This window comes from Ambystoma mexicanum, chromosome 3q, assembly GCF_040938575.1.
Source record: "Ambystoma mexicanum isolate Mex_15411 chromosome 3q, UKY_AmexF1_1, whole genome shotgun sequence".
Classification (NCBI taxonomy): domain Eukaryota; kingdom Metazoa; phylum Chordata; class Amphibia; order Caudata; family Ambystomatidae; genus Ambystoma; species Ambystoma mexicanum.
In genome coordinates, this window is record NC_090926.1 from 671,929,088 (window position 1) to 671,956,010 (window position 26,923).

At 45.4% G+C, this 26,923-nt stretch overlaps 1 protein-coding gene across 1 annotated transcript in view; it reads right to left on the reverse strand.

Annotated features, from left to right (window-relative positions):
• The window catches only part of FBXW10B (F-box and WD repeat domain containing 10B), a 322,682-nt gene that overhangs the window by 190,442 nt on the left and 105,317 nt on the right, over positions 1-26,923 (reverse strand). Inside the window, exons 5-7 of the mRNA XM_069654556.1 lie at positions 4,599-4,721; positions 1,985-2,088; positions 212-415 (exon numbers count right to left, since the gene is read on the reverse strand). Coding sequence (XP_069510657.1) covers positions 212-415; positions 1,985-2,088; positions 4,599-4,721 — 431 coding nt within the window. The remainder of the gene's footprint in view (positions 1-211; positions 416-1,984; positions 2,089-4,598; positions 4,722-26,923) is intronic.

Genomic DNA, 26,923 nt, shown 5'->3' on the forward strand with positions numbered 1-26,923 from the left:
TTCTTCGACTAGGGGCTGTGGTGAGCTGGTCATACAAGGTTTGAATCTTGAAATCACAATGACAATTCACAAGCACAAATCATGAAACTGAGAATCATTCCTGTCACCATGATGCCCAGGAGGGCCATCAGATTATTTCCCAAAAAGCCGGTGCTTTCCACACATACCTGAGCAACAAGACCAAGGACATTAGCCACAAGACGTCCCTTACCTGATGCTCAGGTCATAACTCCCGCTCACCACAAAGCCTCGCTCCTCGCAGATGACCACGGCCCGGATGCTCCCGGCATGCCCATGGATGAGAGGCAACACTTCCTTCATCAGAGAGATGTCGAACAGTCTCACCTTACGGTCTGCTGAGCCAGCGGCCACCATTCTCCCGCCATTGTAATGGATGACTCTGCTCTGGTCCCCTCTGAATGGTTAAAAAAATTGAAAGGTGGGAGTCAAGATGCAGAGTCTACGGGGGCATGACCACAAACCAGTAAGAATGATAAGCTGTAAAACTCTGCGCCAAGCATCAAAGTGCTAGTGCCCAATGGATGCTAATCAATTCATTTTGCAATAACTCGGTGGATAGTTAAAAAAAATGAAGATATCAACAATTCTATAAGAATACTGAGCTCCTAGTTCTTAATAATAATGTTGTGAATTGGAATTTTTCTAGCGCTTTTTAAAACGAACCCTTTATCCTTTTCCTGGCAAGAATGACTTTCCTGAACATATTAGCTTCTGCCTTTTAAAAGAAGGTTGAAAGATCAAGCCTGTGCCTATGAAATACAGAGGTGCACATGTGACATCAGTGTGCATGCCCTGCTATCCCCAGACGAAGACCCCACGCAGTGCATTGCAGCCATGCACAATTGGCTAAGATGCAGTGCTCCGTTTCACACTGTGAGGGCAGCACTGGCTTGTGTGGGACAGGCAAACCACAGTAAGACTGATGAGGCTGCCACGTTGGGACATCTGGGACGAATTCCTAAAACCACTCTCAGAAACTGGTGGACTGAAAACATTGCTAGGTTATGAAGACATGAATATTGGAGGCAATGCACAACCCACACACGGACACAAAGGTCACCACAATGCTGGTGTGTATGATCAGTAATGCCATGGGGACCTGATGGCAGTCTGGAAAACTGTCTAGAGGTGACGCAAGTCGGAAGGGTCATCTCCTGGGGTGAGGGGAGTGGGGACACGGGGCACTTCCTCATGCCCCTTGACAGAAGGCACGGGAACAGCAGAATCAGATCCGGGCTCCTGCAAGTGATGCTGGCCCCATAACTCAGCAGGAACCTGGAGCAAGATCTTAAGAGGCAACCCAAAACCACTTACTATTATTTGGTAACAAATTCGTCTGCCCCTACTGGGTGAGATAATTGGTAAACCATTCGAGCTTTCAATGAAGGGATAATGATATATGATATGATAATTTATTTATAGTGTGCCCATACACAAGTGTTTCAAGGCACGACGAGGCAAGGGAGGAGTACATGGGAGGACAAAACAAAGATGTTACTAGGCCCAGTGACAGTGAGAACGTGCAAGTGCAGGGGAGAAGGTAGAGGGAAAGTGCAAGGGGTGGGGGAGGAGTGGAAAGTGCTGAACACAGGATCAAAACAACAACAGGTAGTGCGGCCAGCGGATGGCAAGTGCAGAATGAAGCGCAGTCAAAGGGTGTCTAATAAGTGCAGGTAAGGGGACTGTAGTGTTGCAAATATACAGACCCAAGTGCAAGGGTTGCCAGAAGGCAGTGCGGTTGTGCAGCCGGGTGGGCAGGGATCCGGACCCGAATTAAGAGGAACTGTGCAGGTTCCGGGAGGCGTGCCATTGAAGGTATTTATTTGCACAGGTTATCCCGTGACTCTACCTAAAAGAAAAGTAGTGCCCAGTGTGAAGGCTGTGAGTGAACCCCCCACCAGCAGCCTTTATTAGGTCTACACTACAAAGAGAACAAAGTAGCCTCGCACATGGGGGTACGTACTGATCCGTGAGCACCATGACATTGTAGGAGCCACAGAAGACGTTTCTTTCTTCCATCGGCACGGTTTCCAACTGCAGCCCAGTATACGTCGCCTCCAGGTCCCCCTGGAAGAGAAATCGAAGAACAGACATAAAACAGGACGCTGCCACCTGTTCTGCCTCACTACCTCCTCACTCTTATGATGTTATCCTTTGTGGATAGGTTCTTTTCAGGACTCGTTTTCGAACAAATAAAACAAAAGGCTAACCTGAACAGCTGCCTGCACTTAATTTAGACATACTTTTCTGATACAGGGCTTTTCAAGAATAGGGCAGCAAATCCATATAACATATTAAGAACATATTTTAAAGCTTCCAGAAATCCTACTAATTGTGCAAAAAATGAGGTAATTAGTGAGAAGTATAGTAATAGTAAACCTTTTAAAATATCTCTCCAAAACCCTGAAAATGCATTTTGCTCTGTGCCTGGGCATTTATTTTTCACTTGATACATTTCATTTATATCCCTAGAAACATAGATGTGGTTTCCATTGCAAAGGATTATGCCCAAACATAGGTAGAAGTGCACGCCTTTTCCTTGCATTCTCGGCATTAGCCTCGACTGTGACCTCTCATTCAAAATACACATTGTCAAGGTGACCCAAACAAGATGTACAAGATTGCACTCCTATTCAAAGTCAAACCGTTATACCTATCTCGAGTTTCGGAACAGTTGTCTAAGCCATGGTCATCTGCCATCTATACTATGGCAGCACCCTGATCCAGGAGTCCCATTGCCAAGTTGGCACCTCCGAAAGCCGTTCTTTGATGTGGCACACTGCAGCATGCCACATCACCCCCAATTGGTTTAGGATCTTCACACGTGGCCTCTACAAGCATGCACAATTTCAAGACAGGATGCATCCCATATAAGCTAGTCACAACTAAATCATCACCAAGGCAACCAATCATCAGAAGCCAAAGTATTGCCAGACTGAAAACATGAACTGCTAGAGGGGGTGGAAACATGAACTGCTAGAGGGGGTGGAAGACTAGAAAACATGGCTTTTTCTGCTACACACATTTACTCTAAAATAAATTTCCATTGCATATCTGGCTGACTCCCCGCCTTTCTACACTTCAGGAAGGACTTCAGGACTTGAAGATCCTACTCTTCAGAAAACATCTCCCCAACCACTGATCACTCCACCAAAACCCACCTCTCTTTTCCCTCTTCTTTCCTCTGCACCCTGTGCTGCTCCACCAACCCATCCTAGCAACCTCTGCTACCTCTGCTCCTTACCTATAATACTGTTTGTGTGTCCCTTAATACAGTGCTCTATTGATTTTCTAGCTTAGTGCACAGGGCGGTGGTGTGTGTATGGGAATTTCCATGCACCACTCTTCACTGTTGAATGTCACATTCACTGCCAGTGAGGGGAACCTGGACCAAAGGCCCCTTTGGACCGAGGAAAGTGGGGCTTTCACACATACTGTTGAGGTTAGGGTCCCTAATCCACTTCCATAACTATTGCAGGTATCTATCAAAAAATCTAAGAATTTGACAGGTTTAGTGTCTGAAAGCAAAGATAGGCCATGTGAGTCAAACCTTTTTTTCTTACAATCCTGAAGTCTTTTGAAAAGACGCTGTCACCCTTTTTACACTAGTTCGGAAACAATTGTAAAGTCATGTGGGGTGACTTCAGAAAGGAAATGTGTCTTTTGAAAAATGGACTTCAGAAATAATTTGTGGACAATTCTGTTGTGTGGACTATGTTTGCCTTACTCCTGTGTTTATCCAAACCCTCCTTAACCCCAAATTCCTACATCCCCCCCCCGATTCCCCCGTCATCCATTCTCTGGTCACACCCAAGTGAACCACCCCCACTTCAACTAATTCTACTCCTCATCTTTACATGCCATTTCCTTTCGCATGCTAATATCTCTGGATCCACATTTCAATTAGGTGATCAAGTATTTTCACTTTCTTCTTTCCCCATGATGTGGAGCCGGCTGTCCGCTCTCATTTCTCTATTTCGCCCCATTTTCCATTGCTCTTGCATTGCTGAGCTCTCATGACGCTGCCACTATCAATTGGAGACAGGTCTCTGTACATTCTCCAGCTCTTTGATAAACTAGCACAGAGGTAAGACATCCTCTGCATTGTCAACTGTAGAATGTCCGCGTTCCCTCCTTAAGGGTATGTGCAGCGAGTGTACCTTTGCAAATGGCCGGACTGTGGAACGTTGGCAGAGCATCTATGTAGCCTGCAGGAGAAAGTTTTCCACATTGACTCCAAAACATTAAAGTGATTCATGTAAGTTGCACCTCACCGAGGAGGTCCAACAAGGCCAAAACATGTGTGGGGTTGCTTGTGTTTCCCTGCAGAGGGGACCTGGCCTAGCAGTTTGGGCTGGGCTGCTACTATTGGTAGCAGTACCTGACTGATTTGCATAAGGCTGGACCCCGTTTGCAGACGGTCTAAAAAACGGTGGTGAAGAAGGTTGCCCAGGTCAATGCCAGTGGTTCAGATTCATTCAACACTGTCCACCCATCACTTTTGTGGTTATAGATTTGAAGGCAACCTGGGAAAATGTATGACTAACTCCAGATGTTTAGAAAGTTTGAGCCCATACCTTTTGACTGACGTAGAGAAGGTTTTCCAGTTTCTGGATCGTTTCTCCATCCTCTGACAACTTTGGGACTGGCACCTGACGGATTTTGGCATAGCACACACTCACTCCCTTCGGGGATGTGCCCTGAAAGAGGAAGGACACATGGCAGCTTCATCATTAGGGTCTTTAATGAGCTGAAACAGTTTGACATCCGCAGCTTCTGTCTATCAAACAGAGGTGGATTGACTGATAGGCAAATTGGGATATTTTCCAACTGCCAATTGTCCACAATAGACATCAGCTCAATTCTGTTTGAAGTTTTTACCCATGTCTTTGCCTAAGATAGTTGGCCCTGCTTTAAAGAGCATTTTAATGGACTTTTCCAATTGAAAAACTCTTTTGTAAATCAGTCACTTCTTAAGGTCCTAAATAAAGTAGCCGTTACAAAGGAAACTGGGCTTCTATGCCCCATTCTGTATATGCGTGGATTTAGTGCCGTATTTTCCTGTAGTTCATGACTTCTGAGTAAAAAAATCATTTTCGATGATACGCTATCACGGCAGGGTGTGAGTAATGTAATGTAGTGTGGCAAGTCTGTAGAGAGAAAATTAGATTGTTCAGTCCTCGTTACAGCACATGCATTTGGAAAAGAGTTATAATCCCATTACAAGTGAGTCAAGGCATAACTCAATGACCACATTGCCTTATTTGCAAGAGGAAAGTAAATCTGTGCAAGAAGAATCAGCCATTGTTCCTCATTCTATCCGCCACCATGCCTACACATAGTGTGCTTAGCCTAAGGCCCACTCGCTTACAATATGAGATCACCTCTATGAGCTCGAAGGACAAAGATTTTCCAGGAGTAAGTCTGACAGCCCCCGGCCCAAGACAGCCTTGTGGATGATGCAGAGGGATTTCAATTAGATCCTTGCAGCAACCTGGAGCACGTGGAGAGATTTTAGGGCTGAAGAGATGCAGTCCCTGGGCTTGAGGCCAAGGATACCCCTAGCATCCCTATTCTGGATAAGCTGGAGGGGACGTAAATAGGAAGTTAAGGAAGAGGCTGTTGCAGTAGTCCAGCCATAGAGAGTACCAGGGTTCTAGAGACATTGAACTTTTTGGGGAAAGTGAGAGAAGGAAGGATTCCTTTGAGGGCGTGGAGTTGAAAGTGGGCCTCATTGGCAAGGTCCTGGATGTGAGGGATGAAGGAAAGAGAGGAGTTGGAGATGACTCCAAGCTTTCTGCCAGAGTGAAGGGAAGAATGAGGGAGTAGGAGTCCCAATGGGAAGGATCTCAGTCTTGCTGGCGTTGAGGCACGGGTCATTGGAGGCACACCAGGACTGGATGGCAGGAAAGGAGTTGGGAATGATGGAGGAAGTAAAGAGAGGATCAGAGGGAAGTTTGAAGAAGAGTTGTGTGTCATCTGCATAACACTGGAAGTAAGGGGAAAAAGTGGAAATAAGATGTGCAATCGGGGCAAGATAGATGTTAGATATCCTGGGAGAGAAGTTGGAGCCCTGGGGAATGCAACAGGTGGTGAAAGCTGTGTGAGAGAAGAAAGAAGACAGGATAACCTAGGAGGGACGGTCAGTGAGGAAGGAGGTCAGCCAGTCCAGTGCCGTTACGAGATACCTACGGTATTGTGGAACTGTTTTATGAAAATGGAGTGGTTGACCGTATCAAATGCAAAGGAGAGAGCAAGTAGAATGAGAACAGCTGGGCAGTTACAATCAAGAGATGCAAGCAGTTCTTCACAGGTCTTCAGAAGAGCAGTTTCCATGCCTCTGTAGGCTCGGAATCCAGATTGATGGTTGTGTAGGCAACCAACAAGCTCAGTATACTGGGCCAGTTGTGGGGTAGACCAGCTTCTCCAAGAGTTTCCCAAGGAAGGGGGTGATAGAGATGGGGTGGTAATTAGCCAGACACAAGGTGTTGGTGGAAGGTTTTTTAAGGAGGGGGCACACAAGAGTGCTTGAGGGAAGAGGGGAAAGACCCAGTAGCATGAGAGTGATATAAAAAAGGAGCAAGTGCAGGGGTAAGAGAGATGATATTGTCCTTAATAGTTCTGGAAGAACAGGGGGAGACCTGTTTGGAGGAGACCTGAATAGAGCAGACAGCTCTAGTGACCTCGTCGGATGTGATAGAAGAGAAGGAGGAGAGAAAGGCAGAGGGAGGATGGGAGGCCATAGGTGGCAAGGGGATGGGAGAAGGGGAAGGGGGAGAAGGAAGAGAGACTGCTCAGGATGTCCTGAGTTTTGCAGTGTAGTGAGTGGCCAATGCATTGCAGAGGGTCTGAGAGGGAAGAGACCTATGCACTGCGGGTCGCCTCAGAACTCACCAGTAAAAATTACAAAGGTAGTCTAAAGAATAGAGTGTACACCAGGCTAGAAGTAATGCAATTTATTCTTGGCTCTGATACAGCTGGGGATGCTAAATTCAAATAGAATGCAGAACAGAACTGCATGAAAAGCGCTGTCAAAAATACGCGCCCAAAATGAAAGCTTTTATAATTGTACAAACAAATTATCATCAAGTCTTATTGCAACATTAGGTCAATCCTCCAAATGAGGCTAATTGGCAGTGCTACATTGTTCTCCTATAGCAGGACATACATTATCAAAAAATGATTGAATCCTGCAAATCTCACCATACCACCCTCGACCGCCCGCTGTGACGTCACAGTCCAGCCCATAACTCCCACATCATGGTGCCAAAACATTGAGAAATTTGAGATGACCAGCAGATCTTTATTCATCTGCTGCCGGACATCTCCATTAATTTCTCATGAGAACACAACTGATCATGGCACTACAAGAGTATTGAACTGTTGATAAGTTACCAAATTAATAAAATGTGAATTCATTTCTAATGAAAGCAAGCTCCAAGGCCTGTTTACAGTGCCTGGGTCTAATGTTAAGCCTTACCTACCTAACTCTAATTCTATAAAACCTATAAGTTATTTATCTAGATCACAATTTGTTGGGGTCAGCTTAGTGCATAGGTAGGCCTGTGTGGCTATCAACAAAGCCCCCACCACTCCCCCCCCATTTAGTGGGCTAATCCTGCAGCTGATAGGTTTGTGCCTCTTTACCGCACTGAACTTGAATTTTTACCACACCTACATCATGAAAGAATTTAGGACTGAAGGCTTTGCATACATTTTGGCATACAGTAATTAGTTGTGTAACTTACACATGCTTAACTAGCAGCGGAAACCACAGTCTTTTAGGGAGGAGTTGTGTGTCAGTCAAGGGAGTGTCTGTATAGGTGAGAGCCAAGACCCACAATATGCAGTCCAAATCTCGAGAAGACAAGGGTGAGGGGAAGGAAGCTCCATCCTATTTTAGGTGACGGTGAGGCAGGGGGTGCAGGAATAAGGGAGGGTTGGGAGACACCTCCTCCACAAGTGTAATAGACATTTTCAGGAATCCTACCAAGTCGGCCTTATCATTTTGCGATATGTACATGCAACCCACACTCATAAATGTGGAAAATTACATATAATCACAAACTTCAAAGATGTCTTAGAATCTTTTGTTAGCACTAGGTTACACTTAGTTTTCTCTGTGGAAGTGATGCATCGGAGGTGTAGGTCATACAGATTTTCTGACATTAGTAAACTACACCTGATTTATTTGAAAATACTGTTTTTAGGTGTAAGTTACCACCAAGCGTATGTCTAAATTATGCCGAAAACAGAATCCTTTGTGAATCAACCTCTGATACTTTATTTTATTTAGTGCAGCTTTACCAAAATTACTGTGTAGCACGTCTACATTCTGTTTTCACGTGTAATGTTTTTTCATTGACTCTGTGGTGTAGGGAGTAACAGTCCGGATGAGAAAAATCCTTTATTGGATATTCGATATTTGTTTTGGCCTATAACCTAATTTCAGTGTAGTGGGAAGAAATGTAGTCTTAGTGGTGTGGTAGCCAGAATATTCAGGGTTACTGCTGAGCCAGGGTTCTGGCTTGGCTCAAAGAGGCAAACACAAGTCAAGTTGTTAAAGGTATGCCCATTTTAAGAGGAACCCCTGAGATCGGATGAGGGCTAGGTGGGAGTGTGACAGAGTATAGGATGGGCAGGCCTTCATTGGTTGGTGGTTTGGTGTAAGTAAAGAGGGTGCCTTATGGCCCAAGGAGCATATGTTCAGCATTTGTAGCAGGGATGAAAGAGGAAAAGGGAGTACACATTTTTTAAGATCTACAGCAAGAATGTAGACTAAATGCAGTCGAAGAGCAAGAGCAGTCCACAACATTTAAACAGGTCAATAAACTGACCAACTAAATGGGCCTGTTTGGCCATATCAGCCCTCAATGTCGAGGTAACATGGCCTGTACATCCAAAAGAAACAAACAAATGAGATTTCAATGCATGCAGTTATAAAAGTGCAGCCTTAGATGGCATGAAGTACATTTAACATGAACTATCTTTCTGGCGGCCTCTCAAACTTCAGACAGTGCCCAAGGAAAAGCAGGGACATACACAAGTGAACCCTTTTCCCTGCTTTAAGGTGAATTCTCAACCAATTCTTCTTGCAGACTACATCGAATGGCCCAGGATTACCCCCTTCCCTGCCAACAGGAGCTTGCCTATTATTTATGTATTTATATACAGGAAGGAGCACTTTTCCTTTGATCACAAAAGAACGTACAATAGATAACAAATCAGATTTTATGGGAAGCAGTGAGCTTCTTACAATGCGGTGAGTTTGAGGACGTCTGGCCAGGTTGTGGTTGTGGATGTGCCACAGCAATGGAACAGCCACCAGGGACAATACATAAGGGGACATACATAGATTAAGGACATTTTAAGTGCAAGTAGGCAGTACGGCCAGCTGTGTTTGGGATGTGACCATGATGGGTGAAGTGCTAGAGTGGAGACAGGGTATGTCGGGGACAGAGGTAGGCTAGAGGCGAGGGCAAAATGTTAGCTAGCATGAATAGGACCATTTTTACCCAACTCAGACCTTTATAGAGGCATTTGCAGAAGTGCCACTGGAGCAGTAGTGTGTGTGTTCAGAAGTTATAGCACTTGCTTTCCACCGCTCTAATGCCTAAATCTAACCCCCAATAGGGGGAATGAAAGAAAGGATCCCCGGTGCGGGAAGCCATGCCAGAGATCTTGAAAATGAACAAAAAAAATAATTTGGATCCAAGCACGAGAGCCGCATCGGGGACCAGGTTGAGTAAGGGACCCTCACATGTGGACACACGAGGGACCCATTAATCTAAAAAAGAATAACTGTCACCAGGGCGAGTGGAGCGCCATTTGACAGTTGGAAAAACCCTTCAACAGGGTTGGTGGTGCTCCACCCAGCGCTGGTCGCTTTTGCAGCCCAGACAACTATGCTAGAATGCCCCTTGTGAGGGGAGCGCTGTGGACTCTGTGTTGCTGCCCCTCCAGGTGGCCACTGATTGCTGGGCCCAGGTATATATTGAATTTCTGGCATTCCCCAGCACCCAATGCATGTTTAGCCCGCCTGGGGCTGAATTTACAGAAAGGGTCCACCCCCTGCCAGGTGGCCCACCAGGACTCTCTGGGCCACACCTGGCAGATGTGGCACAGGTGAAGTGGAGTTGTGAAGGGCTGCTCTCTACACTATGCTGCTTCTAAGCGATGGACTGCTGCTTACTATGCAGCCAAGCCCAAATAAAGACTTTGGGGGTCCCCCACACTGTTGCTGCTGCTGCTGCCTGCCGTCTACTGCCACAAGACCCACCACCAAAGAGTGCAGGAAGAACGAAGAACCTGAGAGCAGCAGCAAGGATCTTGAAACAACCCTGACCAGGTTGACTTGCAAGTAAGGCCATTATAGATAGTTTTTAATACAGTGCACTGTATGCAGACTTTGTGCCCGTTTTTGGGCCTTAGTTTGTGCTTTATAGATTTTCACATAATAATATATTTTTAAAGACACTTTTATATTTTTAAAGGACTCTTTTTATATTTTTGTGTTAGTTACGCAGCTGTTGGGTTCAAGGTCATTTGAATATAGTGTCTTGTGTTTTGCCCCTTTTTGTAAACCTCACAAAACCCTGCTGGTGTACAGGAAGATGAAAAGTAAGCTTTAAACAAGTAAAGAAGTGCACACCAGCATTCCTTTGTCCCTCTTTCCTTTTGTGCTCCAGTTACTCTAGCCTTGTATTTTCTTCTTAGGGGTATTTGGGGAACATGCCTGCCCTAACCTCTTGAAATTCCCTACCCTTACCACTTTCCTAGCGAGCTACACCAGGGTTATCTTGCACCCAGGAAAGCAGGGTTAGAAGACTGATAAGGGAGGGGCAAGTTATAAGTGAAGGTTTAAGCTGTATATTGTGTGCCCGCCTACACTGGTCTCCCAATAAGGTGCATTAACCGATCACCCCGCTACATAAGCAAGGATCAGAAACCACAGCCTCTCCGAACTGACCACAGTCTTTTGGAGCAATTATTTTTCATTAGTAAAAAATGGCAAGCGAAACCCCTTTCAAAAAATGTTAGTGAAGGGTTAAAGGGGTGGTGCTGGCTGTGAGTAATAGCTGGCACAACATCTCAGTGAGCTGTGACATCATAGAAAAGACCAAAGTAGCAGGTCCGACTCACCCATTCATCCTGACCTGGCTTCAAACAGTGTGTTTCTTCTGATTCTCACTCACTGCTGCTCTTAGTAAAAGCTTCTTTTTTTGGGTTAAGAATTACATTTTTATGCAGCTAGTTGTATTTTGTATGGGGCTAGTTATCAGTGTGTGTATTCCTTGAGATTTGAATGCACTATTTGCTTTGTATGGTAGACCTCTGCAAGATGTGTTAACATGGCTGACGCATACCTCCTTTGAAATATTAAAGTACCAGTAAGAGAAATATGGCAAACAAGTCCTGAACAGTTTCTTAATGGTAACACATAATTGAGCACATGTTCAGGAGTAGGTGTAGCATTCTGCATTGCAGGTTACTAGTCTTCTGTGTCAGAATGTTGGTATGCATGCTTGGAATATTGGAGTGTTGGCCTCTGCTGGGTTCCACAGACAGACAGTTAGTCTTGGAGCTGATTTGGTGCTGGATGCCAGTGGTTTGACACGTGGTACTTACTTACCAGTACCTGGCACATTAAAGGCACTTATAATACTCACACGTTCAGGTGATGTACGTCAGAACCGGGAAGAACCCTACAACATTATGCTTTAAAGAAGGGGCCTCTAAACGATTGTGTGCAATGAGCAACATTTGCCTATCAAATGAAATGGTGAGCAGCATCCATATGTCTATGGAACAAATCGGCGTTCAGGTGGTGGCAGCATTGTTGTTACGCAATTTATAACTGTAATAAATGTAATATTACAAATAGAAGATGATGGACAGCATTTAACAGTCATCTGTGCATTTAACTTGAGAATAGGTTGGTGTTTACAAGGAATGTTTAGGAATGTAAATCGCAAATGGGGCATTTTTCAAGCATTCAAGACAATTAACAGTGATCAGAAAGTGTAGGATTTAAATAACTTTACTGGTGCTTTAGGGGTATACTCCACAAATATCTGAGAAACGTAGTGGCAAATCGTGCATTTATAAGCTCATAAAACCGCAAATTGGAGCATGGCAAGACCACTGCAGAGAGTGGTTTGGGGATTCTACCTTTGACAATTGGAGGAAATCATTGGCATTTTAATTGAACATTATTTACAATAGGTTCCTTTTAGTTTGAATTGACAGTTATGCATATTATCAAATCATGGACAATTTGGTATGCATTTTGCTTATTTGCCTATTATCCAAATGCCTTAGTGGCAAAATATCATATAACACTTTTTCACAAGGACTGCATGATGGCTTCAAAGATACACTTTTCCTGTACATTATGTATGCCTTGCTATGCCATGTTAGGTTAATTGATATCTATATAGCACAGGGGTCTGCCACCTGCGGCTCTCCTGATGTGTTGAACTATGATTCCCATGATCCCTCGCCATTGGCTATACTGGATAAGAATGATGAGAGCTGTAGTAAAAAACCTTTGGCGTGCCACAGGTTGCAGACCCATTGTTATCGCTTTGAAGGGCTCCAGGATGTGCGGCTCTTCGGCAGAATTTAGTCTGAACATACATCAAAATAAATGGAACATTGAGTGAAGGGGCGTAGTTAGTAAAGAAAGGAAGAGGAGGAGTGTTGGCGCTGTGACACCAGTTTCAATATAAAGTTTAATAAAGAGAAGCTGTAAGCATCCAACTCCGGCGCCTGCGTCCTTACTTACTTTCCATAGCCCGGGCTCCATCTGGCGACGAGGATGTCTCCTCCCGCAGTCCGGAGTACTCCTCATGTGAGTTGCTTCCGCCTCGCGTCCTCCTGCAAGCGGCTAATGATCCCACTGGGCCGCTGTCCTCCTCCGGTGCTGCTCCGCGCCTTCCTACGACAAATCTATGCACCAGTTCAGCCAGCGCAAAGAGGGGCCCTGCTACAGTAAGCTCCACCGCATCACTGAGGGGCCCAGCCACACGCTCCTCGCCCCGCCCGTGACACGAGCTGGCAGTGAGTGTGCGCACTCTCTCACATCGCCTCCTGCCCATTTTTTTTTTCTTCTGGTTTTACGCAGCTCACGCAGGAAAAGACAACGGACACCCCGAGCTGCAGTCAACCTCGGCAGCACACTCTCCAGTGGACCTATGTGTTTACGTGGCCCGCCTACCTGCTAGACAACATATGCCCATGGCAGACTTAAAAGGTGGTAAGCCTGTACACACGTGCCTCCCACATACACATACCCTTCACATTAGATGCCCCAGGACCCGGCTACTCAGGCCTAAAAGTGATCCCGGCCCTCACAACTTTCCTCACTGTGTAACCCACTGTGCAGCCATGCCTTTGCAAACCATCGGCCATTTCAGACGCTGCCTCCTCCTCAAAGGATGAAAAACGGACACGACCATCCATGTCATTCGATGCCCAATGAAAGGTCGCTGTCTCCTCAGCTACTATACGGCTTCATGTCTAGGCCTCATCGACATCCATGTCGGAACGGACGACGTGATTACATCAGCCGCCATCGGCCAGCAATATGAGGGTGCCATACAAGCCATCATCATGGACCACACCTGCGACTTCATCACCAAAGCTGACATTGTGACAAAGTTCCCCCTACTGTGCACGGGGTTGGGGAAAGTAAAGGGTCCCCCAATCAAACTACACATTGACCCCGCGGTGAAGCCAGTCCCTCCACACCTCAGGAGGGTCGGTTTCCATCTGCAAGAAGCAGTCTCCAGAGAGCTTGATCATTCAGCTTCTCACTGATGGTATCATCGAGCCAGCAACAGGGCCCACCCCCTGGGTGTCACCCCTGGTCATTGTGCTGAATGAAGGTGGGAGATTGCGACTATGCGTCGACATGAGGATGGCAACACCGCCATCCAGAGGGAGAGACATCCAGGTCTGTGCATTGAGGACATGATCGTGCAACTCAACAACGCCCGATTGTTCTCAAAACTAGATCTGATACAAGGATATCACCAACTAGAACTGCATCTGGACTCCAGAGGGATAACAACATTTGCCACTCATGAATGACTGTTCAGGCACCGGAGGCAAAACTTCGGCATCTCCTCAGCAGCCGAGATCTTTCAGGAGGCAATGAGACAGATCATCAGGCCGATCAAAGGCACGCTAAATTATAGCGACAACATCCTCATCTTTGGGGACTCCAAAGAATCTCATGACACGGCACTCCTTGCCACCTGCGCATCGGTCTAAGCCGCTGGACTAACTTCGACAAGGGTCGGTTCAGCAGGTCAAAGCTGAAATTCTTTGGACACATATTCTCGGCCAAGGGGATGACGCCTGACCCGGAAAAGGTGGACACCATCACGAAGCTCAAGGAGCCGACACAGGTAGCAGAATTACGGTCTTTCCTAGGGATGGCAGGGTATTGCACCAGATACCTCCCGCGCTCTGCCTCTATCACTGAAATGCTCAGGAAGTTACTACAAAAGGAAGCCACGTTTGAGTGGACCCCCACCTGCCAACAAGTGCTCGAGGACATAAAGAGAGCCCTGACGGAAGCCCATCGTTTGCCATACTTCAACCCCTCTTGGCACACAGAAATTACAGTGCACGCCTAGGGGCCATTTTGGCACAAACGAGTGGAGAGGACATTAACCACAGGCACATTGTAGCGTACACCAGCAGAGCGCTATCAACGACAGAATTCGCATATTCGCAGGCCGAGAAGGAGAGCCTGGCTGCTGTGTGGGCCTGTGATCATTTCCACAACGTTATTATCGGAAAGAAATTCACCCTGATCAACAACCACCAGGCCTGGATATCGTTGTTTGGCAACCCGAGAACCAAGATGCCCCCGAGAATCGAGCAATGGGGCATCCGACTGCAGGAATATGACTATGATACCTTTTACACCGTCAAGAAGGTGATCTCAACACAGCACACTACCTGTCCCGTCACCCAGCGGGCCCTCCCATCACCCGAGGGGGCGATGTTGCTTACATCAACTACGTGGTCGCCACCTCCCTTCCGCCTGCTCTTTGCCTGGACACAGTTGCGGCCACCTCCGCCACTGATCCCACGACTGTTCTAGCCATCAGCCTGACTAACACCAACAAATGGAAAGACTACCGACGAGCGGTGCTGGCACACCCGGGGGTGTGCAAGGAAGAAATAGAATGACTGGCGAGGGTACAGGCTGAGCGAGCCGTAAAAGACCACAACATACTCCTGAGAGGGTGCAAAATCATCATTCCTGCCGCCCTCTGGGCTGAATTGCTCCGAACAGCTAACGAGAAACATCGAGGTGCCGGAAACACCAAAAGACAGCTACGCTGCCATGTTTGTTTCCCCTTCCTGGACTCACTAGTGGACGAGTGGGTCAAGAACTTTCTGGCATGCCAATGCACAGCACCAGCTGAACCCCTGGTGCCCCTACAACCTACTCAAATCCCAGAAAGGCCGTGGGAGAGAGTGGCTATTGTCTTCCAGGGAATATTTCCTCCTCCTCATTGATGAATACTCCTGGTTCCCCATCGTCAAAAAGCTCACCACCACAGTGTTTCCTCAGGTAGCCGCCACCCTCGACGAACTGCTCAGTGAGTGGGGGATCCCTAGAGTGATCAAATCCGATAACGGACCACCGTTCAACGGGTACGAGTTCAAAGCCCTAGCATAGCATCTGGCGTTCAAACACCTGAAGATAACGGCCCTGTGGCCGCAAGCAAATAGGATGGCAGTACGCTTCATGGTGTCCATAAAGAAAACTCTCCAACGAGGCCGCATAGAGGCCACCAACCCTATCAGGCCCTATGCCAGCTCTTACAGGACTATCGCAATACCCCACATGAAGCCACCAATCGAACCCCCGCTGAACTCATGGTTCGATATGATGTCCACACTTGCATCGTAAGAGGCTCCTCGACCCCAGGAGGAGTGGCCATGGAAGTAACTCAGAGAGATGCTGAAGTGAAGGAGAAAACGAAACAGGAGTCTGACGCTCGACACCGAGCTCGATCCAAAGACTTCCAGGTCGGGGACGAGGTTCTGGTCCAGCAACCTATGGTAAGGAAGACGGATTCTCGATTTGCCTCAATCCCCATGTGTGTCAAAGCCGTCAAAGGGACAATGGTGATGACTGAAAAGGAGGATCGAGCCATTACAAGAAACAGCTCACTTTTCAAAAACGATGTCAAAAGGAAAGATAGCGAGTCTCCCCTGCCGGACCCGGCACCGCAGGAACCACAAGATGACCTGTGGCTGCCGCCTGGAATGAGTGTGTACCAAGGAGATACCACGGGTGGCCACCCAAGCGAGGAAGATGCTGGCAATTCCCACTCCAGACCGCAGAGAGTGACGAAGAAGCCGCTGCGCTGGGTCGAAGAAGGCTGACCCGGAAGTTTGCCTCAACTTCTGCATAACATTACATTTTTTCATCTCATCCACTTTCCATTGTGTGGGTTTCAGATCTTTTGAACTAGACCTTGGTGCACCTAGGTTTCCCATCAGGTTTAGTCTCCTTTAAAGAATGTTAGACTCCTGAACACATGTTTTCCTTTGTTCTTATTAATTCCCTCATTAACCAGTTATCTTCTTTTGAATGAAGCAAAGGAGGGCACACTGTGCATTCTTCCCTACTTTCTGTAAAGTCCCAGGTGGCTGCTGCTTATCACTGGAGAGGTGGACAGCAAGGTTTGAGGGGCCATCCTCGCTGATACTTGATCCTGACAGTCAATGTCTCAATTGTACACCGATCCTCCCTAGGTCCTGTCATGTCTGACACCTGGAACAAGAGAATCGCCAAGAACTCAAAGTTACATTCAAGAGTTTTATTTAGGAAATAGTCCCAGTGGGGAACACAAGAAACTAAATTAGTTTCCTCAAAGTACAAGTGTCAGGGTGGTTCTCATCAGTGGGTCCACTCCAACACTAGGCTTTCCCAAGGTATTTTCTCGGATCTCTTCAGGGATCTCAGGCCTTCCCAGATTTGGGTTAATCTCAAAGATCCTTGCTAAGTCCTTTCTGTCCTAGAGGGTTTCCTCTGCACTCAATGGTAAGTTGTTACGGTTCCTGTACCATCACGAGCGCACCGTGGGTGCAATTCCGAGATGGCTGCTGCCGACATCCAAGCAGAGAGAAAAGCCCTGCAGCCGAAGCAGTTTTGCATCTCAATGCTCTGTCTTGGTTCGAGCAGATGCTGGCCATCGTTAATTGTAAGGTATCGGCCAGGTTCCTTGTTCTCCTCCCACGTTCTCCTCTCCTTTTCTAGTATCTTTCATACTCTCTCTTTACCTATTACTGGACACGCTCTTCTGCCTTAGTCATGTTGCTGTGTTACTGCTTAGTCCTGCTCCCAGATACGCTCTCCAGCCTTAGTCCTGTTACCAGATTCCTGCCTAGTCCTTCTCCCTGATTCATGGACACGTTCTCCAACCTAGCCCTGCTGCTGGATTCCAGATACTAAGTGCTGCTACCAGATTAGAGACCATCTCCACTGGAAGACTGGTTGTGTCACACATCTGTGGAGGTTTTGTTTATCATCAGTTTTCCTCCTACAACACTATCAACCCAGGCAGTCTGTTGTCAGGTTAATGTTTCCCCTACCATGCTCTGGAAACTGAGTAGGTGCAGCTTTTCCAGGGGCCTGAACTCAAAGACTGTCTAGCATAAGATATTTCCAGTGCTGTGTCAGTGAGAGGAGTCCTTGTGGTGACATGCTGTGAGAGGTGAAGAGGAAGTCTTTCAGGCCTGCTTCCTCTCTGTGTCCTCCTGTGTATTCCACTCCCACATCACCAATGTTGCCCTGTCCTTCTTGACCCCCTTGCAATCCTCCTCCTCCCCTCTGATCTGGCCCATCAGAACCTTCTTCCTCTTGCTATGTGTATACTGGTCTTCCTCCAACTCTCGTTCACTCCCTGATGTTGTGGTCCTGATCTTCTTAACACTACCACTTCTACATGTTTTATTACCTTCAGCTTTTGGTCCTCATCCTTCTTCCTAGTCTGTGCTATGCTGTTAACCTGATGTTATCCCTTCAGTGTCACTTGCAGGCCCCGATAGTGACATCTCCTGGCCTTTGGAATTTTCCACCTCTTCCTGCAGTCTTTCCCCTACAACCAATTTTCCACATCCGGATTCTGATGTTATCCCCTCATCCTCCTGTACCTGTAATCTTACATTTGTTACTATCTTATTCCTTAGGGCTTCTCAGTCCTCTGCCTCTCTTAACAACTCTGCAGCCCTTCACTCAAGCTCCCTCACTGTTCCTTCCTATCCCTTGCCACCTCTGGTAAACCCGTTCTAGGGGCCCTCCTCCTTATCACTGCCACTATTATTTTATACTGTAACTACCTATTCATCGTCAGAGATGTAACCACTGCTGCATTGTCTCTGATAACACATTCTACAGTGACCACTTCTGCCTTTTTTAGCTAAATCTCCACCTCCTGCTGTGACCATTTCTGCCTCATTACTATACTACCACCTCCTGCTGTGCCTGCCTCAACTCTCTTACTGATACTAACGCCTCTTGCTGTAACCACCTACTCCTCTGCACTGCTGTCACCTCTCCATGATCCTTCATATTTCCAGCCACTTCTCTGTCCAGCACTCTCCTGGCCTCAATTTTCTCCAATCTCGAGCCTCCTGCTCCTGAAACCCACACCTGCAGGCTGGGCTGCTTGGTTTACCTCGGTATATGCCCCTAACCACTTGCATGGGGCCACACTGGTGGTTCCCAATTATTGGACAGCTGGGATTGGTTATTGCTTCAAGGCTGACCTGGGTCCAGTGGCAATTGTGGGGGCCGGCCTAAACTATATCGATCCTGGTGGCCATTTCTGATTTCATGCATGTGTGAAGGGCCTGAGAGAGCTTGCCTGTTGTGTAATATTGTGTAAGAGAGCTACAGGGTATTTCTAACCCCGTCTTCTTACCTCCCATAGCGTTCACAGTTGTTTGGCATGAGTGGATCCTGCATACCTTACAATGTTTGGGGAAAGTGGGCTTTGAATTCCACATAGCCATCGGGGGGTTTCTAATCCACTTGTTAGTGGGAGAGGTTTACAAAGGGCCTGGCTTGGGGAGGTTGTCTAGTGAGGTCACTAAATGGGTTCATAACTAGGGAAGACAGGGACGGTCTTGTGCTTGATGATTGGCTCCTGTCATGTGGAGGGGACAAAAGGAGGTCTGATCCTCCCAGTAGCGCCTCCGGACCCATTATCCACTGGCACGCAGCCATCCAAATCAAGCCAACCCTGGTCCCCAGAACCAGGCAGGGGACTTCATCACATACCTTATTGGCAGATAGGGTCCAGACCAAATTATTGTAGAAGGTAGCTCAATGCACAGACATGTAAATTAGTTTTACATGCTGGCAGGAACCTGCGTATCGCTGCATTTGGCAAACATAGTAAAGAGAATTTTTTTTGTTTTGGTGGTCAGTTGCCTGCACCCCTAAAGGCCTATGTACAGAAGTCTGCATACAGAAGGCTGCCTCCTGTACATAGATCTATAGGGCCAAAGGAGTGTGCTGGAGCACATCAGATTAGTCGGACGCAGGTGGGTTGGGAAACTGCCTGGCTTAGCCAGAAAGGACCCGGGAGAAGTCAAGGAACTAAAGGCTGACCTGGCGGATGCAGCCTTTTTGGGTTGGAATCTGCAATATCAGTCTTTTGTTCCCCAGCTTGCGACCCTGAACCAAGAAGTTATGGTCCAACAACAGATATGACAGTGGCCATATGGACCAACCAGCACCACAAATGTGGGTAGTAACAATGCTAATTGAGAAAAAATATGAAACTTGAGTTTCCAGTGTTAGGCGCTATATAAAAGCAGTGGATATTCATATTATATCACTCTTAATCTGCACTTCAATATTATCAGATTTAGTCTACCACCACCATTGATGCTGCATGAACTATCACTGACAGGGGAGATTCAACAGCCATTCTTCTCCCCCCCAGCTGGTGTCAACCTATTGGAATGCGGTCATCATCACTGTGAAATTAAAATCTCCACACACTGAAGCCCTACTAGCTGCCTCATCAATGTTGCCCAAGCAATGTAATAAAGAGTTCTACATTCCTTAGAAATAGTGACTCCTCTAGACTTTCTGTACCAGTGGTGTATACATTTATTGAGAATTTAAAGGGCACTCCTTCCCGCACTTGACTGAGGAAAAAGATGTTCTGATCCCCATAATCAACAATTTAAAATGTACCCAGTTATATTTATTATTATTATTTATTTATTTGTTTAGTTTTAGAAAATCTTTACAAAATTACATCAGCAAGTTACAAATTACATCATCAGTTGCACAAAGCTTACATACAACCTTAAGACAATTAAAACTTTAAAACTTAAGATTCTCAAATTACTTGCATTTACAGTCTCTAATTTCAATTAATCATAATTCAATTACTGCTAACAGGGGCAACTGATTCGTTCTTAACCTTAATTGAAAGGAAAGGATCTAACTGCAGGGCTTGAGCATCTTCTTAAGTATTCTTGGGTCTGTAGGTACTTATGTACCACTCCAGCCACATATTTGTGGCTCTTTAATAGTTCTAGGTGTTCCTAATTACATACATAGAGCCTCAATTATTTTTGTGAATATTCGCTTCAGTATCACATATGAAGTCTTTTTTGGATACTCCGGATGGCAGCCTATTGTAGTAAATAGTGTTTCAGTTATGCTCTCGAAGCTGTCGTGCTTACTGTTTCTATTTTTTAACAGTCGCAACAGCTTACATTGTGGAGATGCAGAATTCCGCGTTTCATCAACAAAATACTTTTCAATGGCATATGTATTGAATTGGAGTCGACGGTTTCAGTTTAAAAATCCTTCTCCAAAATCGTCCTTCCAATACATCTAGCCATGATAGGTCTTTCATGGCAAGTGCTTCCAAACCATATAAGATTGTTTAGCTAAAGCATTGTTTATATAACATTTGAATACCTTCAATTGTGAACCCAGCCATATCTCTAGCAAATTTTACGATTTGCTCCATTAATCTTAAAGCTTTTATTTTCTTAACTTCTACTATATATGTATATGACATATTGTTACTCACATTTAACCCAAGATATGGATAGGTATTCACATATTCCATCTTGCCCAGCCAGTTACAAAATCAGAGTGGGATGCTTTTTTATTGAGAAGCCCATTATTTTTGTTTTGCCCATGTTTATTTTTAGTTTGTTCTCTATTGCATATTTAGTTAACGAGGTAAACATATCTTTAATACCAAGATATGTATAATTCACTAACACTAGATCATCTGCATAAAGTAGACACGGTATAGACGACCCTCCTCGTTTGGGGCAACAGCCAACAATAGGTACCAGCCATTCTGGCAAGTCCGCCATATATGGATTGTAGAGTAGTGCTGCCATAGGGCATCATTGTCGCACTTCGCAGTAGAGATCGATGGGTGCTGTGGTGCTGCCATCTGCAGTTAGCCGTACCCGTGCTTATGTGTCTTGATGTCATTCTAAGATATTTATCAACTAGTATGGCCATCCCAACTCTTTAATTTACCCCATAATCTTTGTCGATCTACACTGTCAAATGCAGCGGAAAAGTCAATAAAAACAATGTATAAAGTTGTTCCCGCTGCATGATGTGTTTCATCGATAATAGAGTCTAATATTCTTAAATTATGGGTTGTGCACGGCCCTGGTCTAAATCCAGTTTGCGTGAAGTGCAGTATTAACTCACTTCTGTAGCATTTGTCAGACAAAAGTTGAGAATAGTTTACCAGAAACATCAAGCATTGATAATAGTCTATAATTTTCTGGTAGACCACGTGCTCCTTTTTTATATACTGGAAGTATTATTGCCCGAACTCATGTCTTAGGAATTTGTTGGGTCTGGCATACTTTGTTAAACAAATACTCAATATCGCTGCCCATTCATCTGGATTTGTTTCAAAATAGCATTTGCTATGCCATTAGGTCCAGGTGCTCTAGAATCTTTCAAGTCTTTAATCGCTGTCATTACCTTATCTACAGTGAATCTCATGGGCCACCCTTCTTTGCAATGGAGTTGCCTATTCACCTTCAGCTTATATTGCTTCTGCTGGAGGAAGGCTACCCATGTGCTTTCTTGGATAGGATTCACAATAGCTTTATTAATCTCTCCTTGGCTCTAGACAATTTAGCCCATATATTCTTTGTGCTAATACTATTGAGTGTTTTAATCATCAGTTGCAAGTTTTGATTGTGAATGGAATGTTTCAGGCATCGTAACCACCGTTGGTAGCCACTTCTAATTCGCTTCCTTTGCTCTGTGAACACACATGATTCTGACCCTGTTTTCTGTAGCTTCCGCAACTTTTTCTGCATTTCTTGTTTTACGTCGTGGATCACCACATCATATATATAAGAATTTTTATTACATATCATCTCCTTCTTTACTTTATTGGTGTCCAACTTCTTTGTAATATTATAAAACTTCAATCTCATCTACCGTGAGATATTGAATTTCTCTCATTATATCTTTGTAGAAGTCGTGGCTCGCCTTTTTGATTTTTTCCAAGCTAGCACATGTCCATCGGAGAGCATTTCCTACATGGTTGACCATTATGTTTTTGCCTCCACTAGGATAGTTCTCATATACCTGTTTATTAATTTCCAGGGTCAGTATGTCATGATCACTATTGAGCATCAGGGTTATCACCAGACTTTGTGTCCTTTCTAGACACTCGTTGTTACCGAAGACATAGTCTAATGTCGCTGCGCTGTTATTTCAATTCCACGTATATGCTCCCAGTATATCACCTCGTGTCCTACCATTCATCATCCATAACCCCCATTGTCGTAGGAAAGTTAGCCAGCGGCTACCTTTGTTGTTCCCTGTTCCTTGTAGCATCTTACTTGTTTTCTATACATTTTCGTACTCAGCAGATTCTTTGTTATCATAACATCTTGCATTAATGTCACCACCCACGATGACCAGTTGTGAGTTCCGTGCTACATTTGTTGACAATAGGACATTATCTATGCCTTCCTGGATCATCCATATTGGGGGGGGGGGGGTGCATAAACATTTACCAGTAACAGGTTCCAGGAAGAGCCTGATGTATCTTGCTCTATCTATACTGCTAGTAGAATTTTATTTGGAGATTCAATTAAAACCTGCTTTGAGCCGAATTTTTGTTTCACCCCAACCAATAGGCCCTCCATAGGGTCTGCCTTTCTTACCTTTACTGGCCAGTTCCTGGTATATGTGGTGCCCCTCAATACGTAATGGGCAATCTAGACAGAGCTCCTGTAGCATGAACATGTCACATGTTTATAGTTTTTCCAGGGACTGACTATCGTTTATTATGTGCTTATAACCTCTGTTATTCCAGCTAGCTTTTCGCAATGGTAAATTTGATAACAGTTGGACATCTCTTACTGGATTCATCTTGTCCATTGTTTCCCATGTCACTGCTTGGTATCTTGGGGCCATGCTGTTTTGCTTTTGTGTGCGATTGTATTTTTAGTCAACATTTTGCATATTGCATACTGGGAGTTGTAAACCTTCATTTAACAATTATTGAGCATTAGCCCACATGAGTGATACTGCAGTGTGTGATACAAAATGAATCATCACCAAATTTGTCGCACTACCAAGATCAGGAAGTTCAATCTGTGCAACGTCTTTGCTCTGGTTCATACATAAACCAGGCATTGTAGACCATAAGTGTATTAATGTTGTGCGGTTTAAATAAGGGCTTTCATCAGATGTGTATTTCATGCAACCTTACTGACAAACCAAGTTTCATTATCGCTTTCTTCTTACCTGGTGACTTAGCTTTCGCACTATTCAACATCTCAGGTTGGGAATTATTACCTTGATACAATTTTCCCCATGTTTACGGCCCTAGGATCCAATATCGGGGTATTAGATAGCTGATGGACCCTAGAGGCCCACTTAACTTTTATTGCACTCTCTTTCTGGAAGGTTTTATGTTCAACACTGGCTATTGTATTCTTCTCCTGTTTACAGTGTTTTAACTCGTTATGCTCTCCTCTAATGCTTTTTATTCCTGAGGGTGTTGTCGCTCCTCCAGTATCTTGATAATTGGTCCTTGTTTTTTGTAACTTGACCCAATTGTCAAGGGGGCCATTCAAGCACACTGTTCCTATGGCACTGTCTAATTGACGATTGGAGATTGTCCTTTGTACATTGCTGTTGTGACCATTTGGGTTTACTCTGGGTTTATCTTGTTCGCTCACGGTCTTGCTTGGTTCCATTTCATATTGTTAGCATGGATTGCATTGCTGACCATTTTCTACCATTGTGGAAGACGATGTAACCCCCATCAGAGAGATTTTGGCGCATAGTGCATCAATGGCATCTTCTTCCGATCTTGCTGCAATGTTCACAGAGTCTTGTATTTCCCATGAGTTGTTTGTGTCAACAAGCTCAATTATATTGTCTTCTTGTTTTCGTAGCTCATCATGGCTCTGTGATTTTATTTCAACAAGTTTCCCTTTCTGCATCTTTTCCTTTGGATTAGAGGTTACCCAGCTAGTCGAGGGAGGTACCACTTTCACTTGTTCTAAAGTGGGTCTCATTGTATCATCTTTATTTATTACCAATTTGGTCACTAATGAATATAACCTCTGTTGTTCTGAAGCCAGCATAGTACATAGCCCAAATAGTGCTTCTACTTTATCCGTTAATATTGTTAAAGTGTCTAATATTTCTGGGGCTAATCCTGTACGAATAGGCTCTCTGTTTCACCCACAGTTACTTGATATCCTTGATTGGGCTCTCGTAGTGTTTCTGATATATTTAGCATTTTCAGGTTCACGGTAGCTGATAGATTACTAATTTGGCTCTCTCTCTCTCTTTAAAGGAATACAATGTGCGTCCATCGATTTCCTTCTGCTAGAGTTACATAATTTCAATAGTGATCCATTATTATCCAGGGAACAGTCATTCATGGATGCTTGCGCGTAGCTGATTTCGCTAGTGTTAGTTACATGGTCCATTTTCTGCCCTTGTGCTTGTTTTGTATCTTTATTTATGTCTTCCATGTCGGTTTCCTCTGCATTCCCTTTCTTTTGAGTACCTGTTCCTGTGAAAAAGCCCACTATTTTGGGTTAATGTAGAACAGGGTTGCTTGTGTTTTTACAAAGTTCTTTCTTTCCCCATTTTCTTTTGGGGCCTTTGCGTAGTATTTTATTAGAGGCGAGGGGACTGCGAGTCCATTTCCCTTTGGCAACTATTTGGCTTCTCAGCCCACTTACTTGTCTTAAATTAATCCTGTTTTATTTTATTACTTTTTAAAACGTGCAATCGATGGTTAAAAGGTCGGATATTTGAAGCTTACTATGTGCTTAATTTCCGACACGGTAGAACAATTGTAGTCTCATACACCTATATGCTATCACTATAACACACGTTTGTAAAACCTAATCATGAGGGAGTCGCGTGCCGTACCGTTATGGTGCCGTACTCACATATATTCCATAAACGTACCACTGCTTGTTACCCGCTGTTCTCAACTGTCTTCGTTGTCGTAGGAGGGGGGCTGGACGTCCGCTATTAATACTTCCTTTCCTCCTTCCTCCACCAATCACTGAACACCAAACACTCTGGCACTCCCTCTATGCTCCGCATCCACACAATGTCAGAGCCATGCAGGGGCCTACTGTGGCAGCCACCAGTGTGGGGACGTATTTATCCAGTAGATGCCATCTCTGTCCCTCTTGTAGGAATATCAGATGGGGAAGAGTGGCATCTGCTGGACCAAAACGGCATCAGGAGCAAACAAAGACCCGAAGACTACAACTCCCAGCAGCAGCACACTCAGGGACTGGCACGCGAGGCCTGCAACCCGTGCGGACAACGCCCCAGCTATCGCGCATGCGCGAGACGGGTTTGCGCATGCGCAGGCCCCGAAACTCTGTTCGCGCTCGACTTCCTCACGGGCGGATGCATCCTGCAGAGCTCCGAGAGTGCACAACTCCTACGCAGATCTCGGAAAGGGCACAACTCCTACGCGGGGCCATCCCTCGCCCTGACTACATCGCCGCGGCCCCGCGGCATCAAAGATAAGTACTTTATCAGATTTCTCGAATGGAACATAGACTTATGAGCACAGTTCCGAACCACTAACTGCATGAAGGCACGGGGGGAATTGAGGCCCGGGAGGCACCAGTTCACTGCAGGAGACTTAAATGGCATTTTTGGGCATCAGGCGCATGATGTTACTAACCGCATGTAGAATTGTGTGCGAGCCAATCTGTGGTAGAAACAAGCTACGTGAACACACGTACTAATTCCTTTTCATTTGGCAGACGCAGCTCACGGTTTCCAAGGCACCGCTGGGGGGGCCCGCAGACAAAACCGGACATCAGACAAGTACCAAAGCTAAGTCTTTTACAGTTTCTTTGAGAAATACGTGTTGTATCACTAACTGCCTGGTACTGGACCAGTACAAACCCAGACTGTGCTGCACATGTGTTCCTAATGTGTAAATGTTTCTAAGCTGTGGGTGAGCTGAGAACAAACTCATGTAATTCAGTGCGATTGACACTGAAGTAAGTGTCAACTAACGGAGTCATTGCTGGAGTAAGCAATGCTTGGCGCTAGCTTATGAATCAGTGTTAATAAGCTAAGCAACATCGCCCTACGCAGTGCAGTAAGACTGTGTATGATTGTTGAGATTCTCATGTGTGCATGCAAGAATGTATTGATCTAAGGTGTTTAGTGTGACCAACAAAGCATCAAGAGATCAGGAGCATGTCTTTCCCCTAACCCCTACCTGACCATAACATCTCCCTTAACCTCTACCCGGTGATCCTACAACCCCACACCTATCCAACCCGTGGACCCTAACCCTCTTTCCCCGTGGTGGTTGCGGTTTCCTGTGTG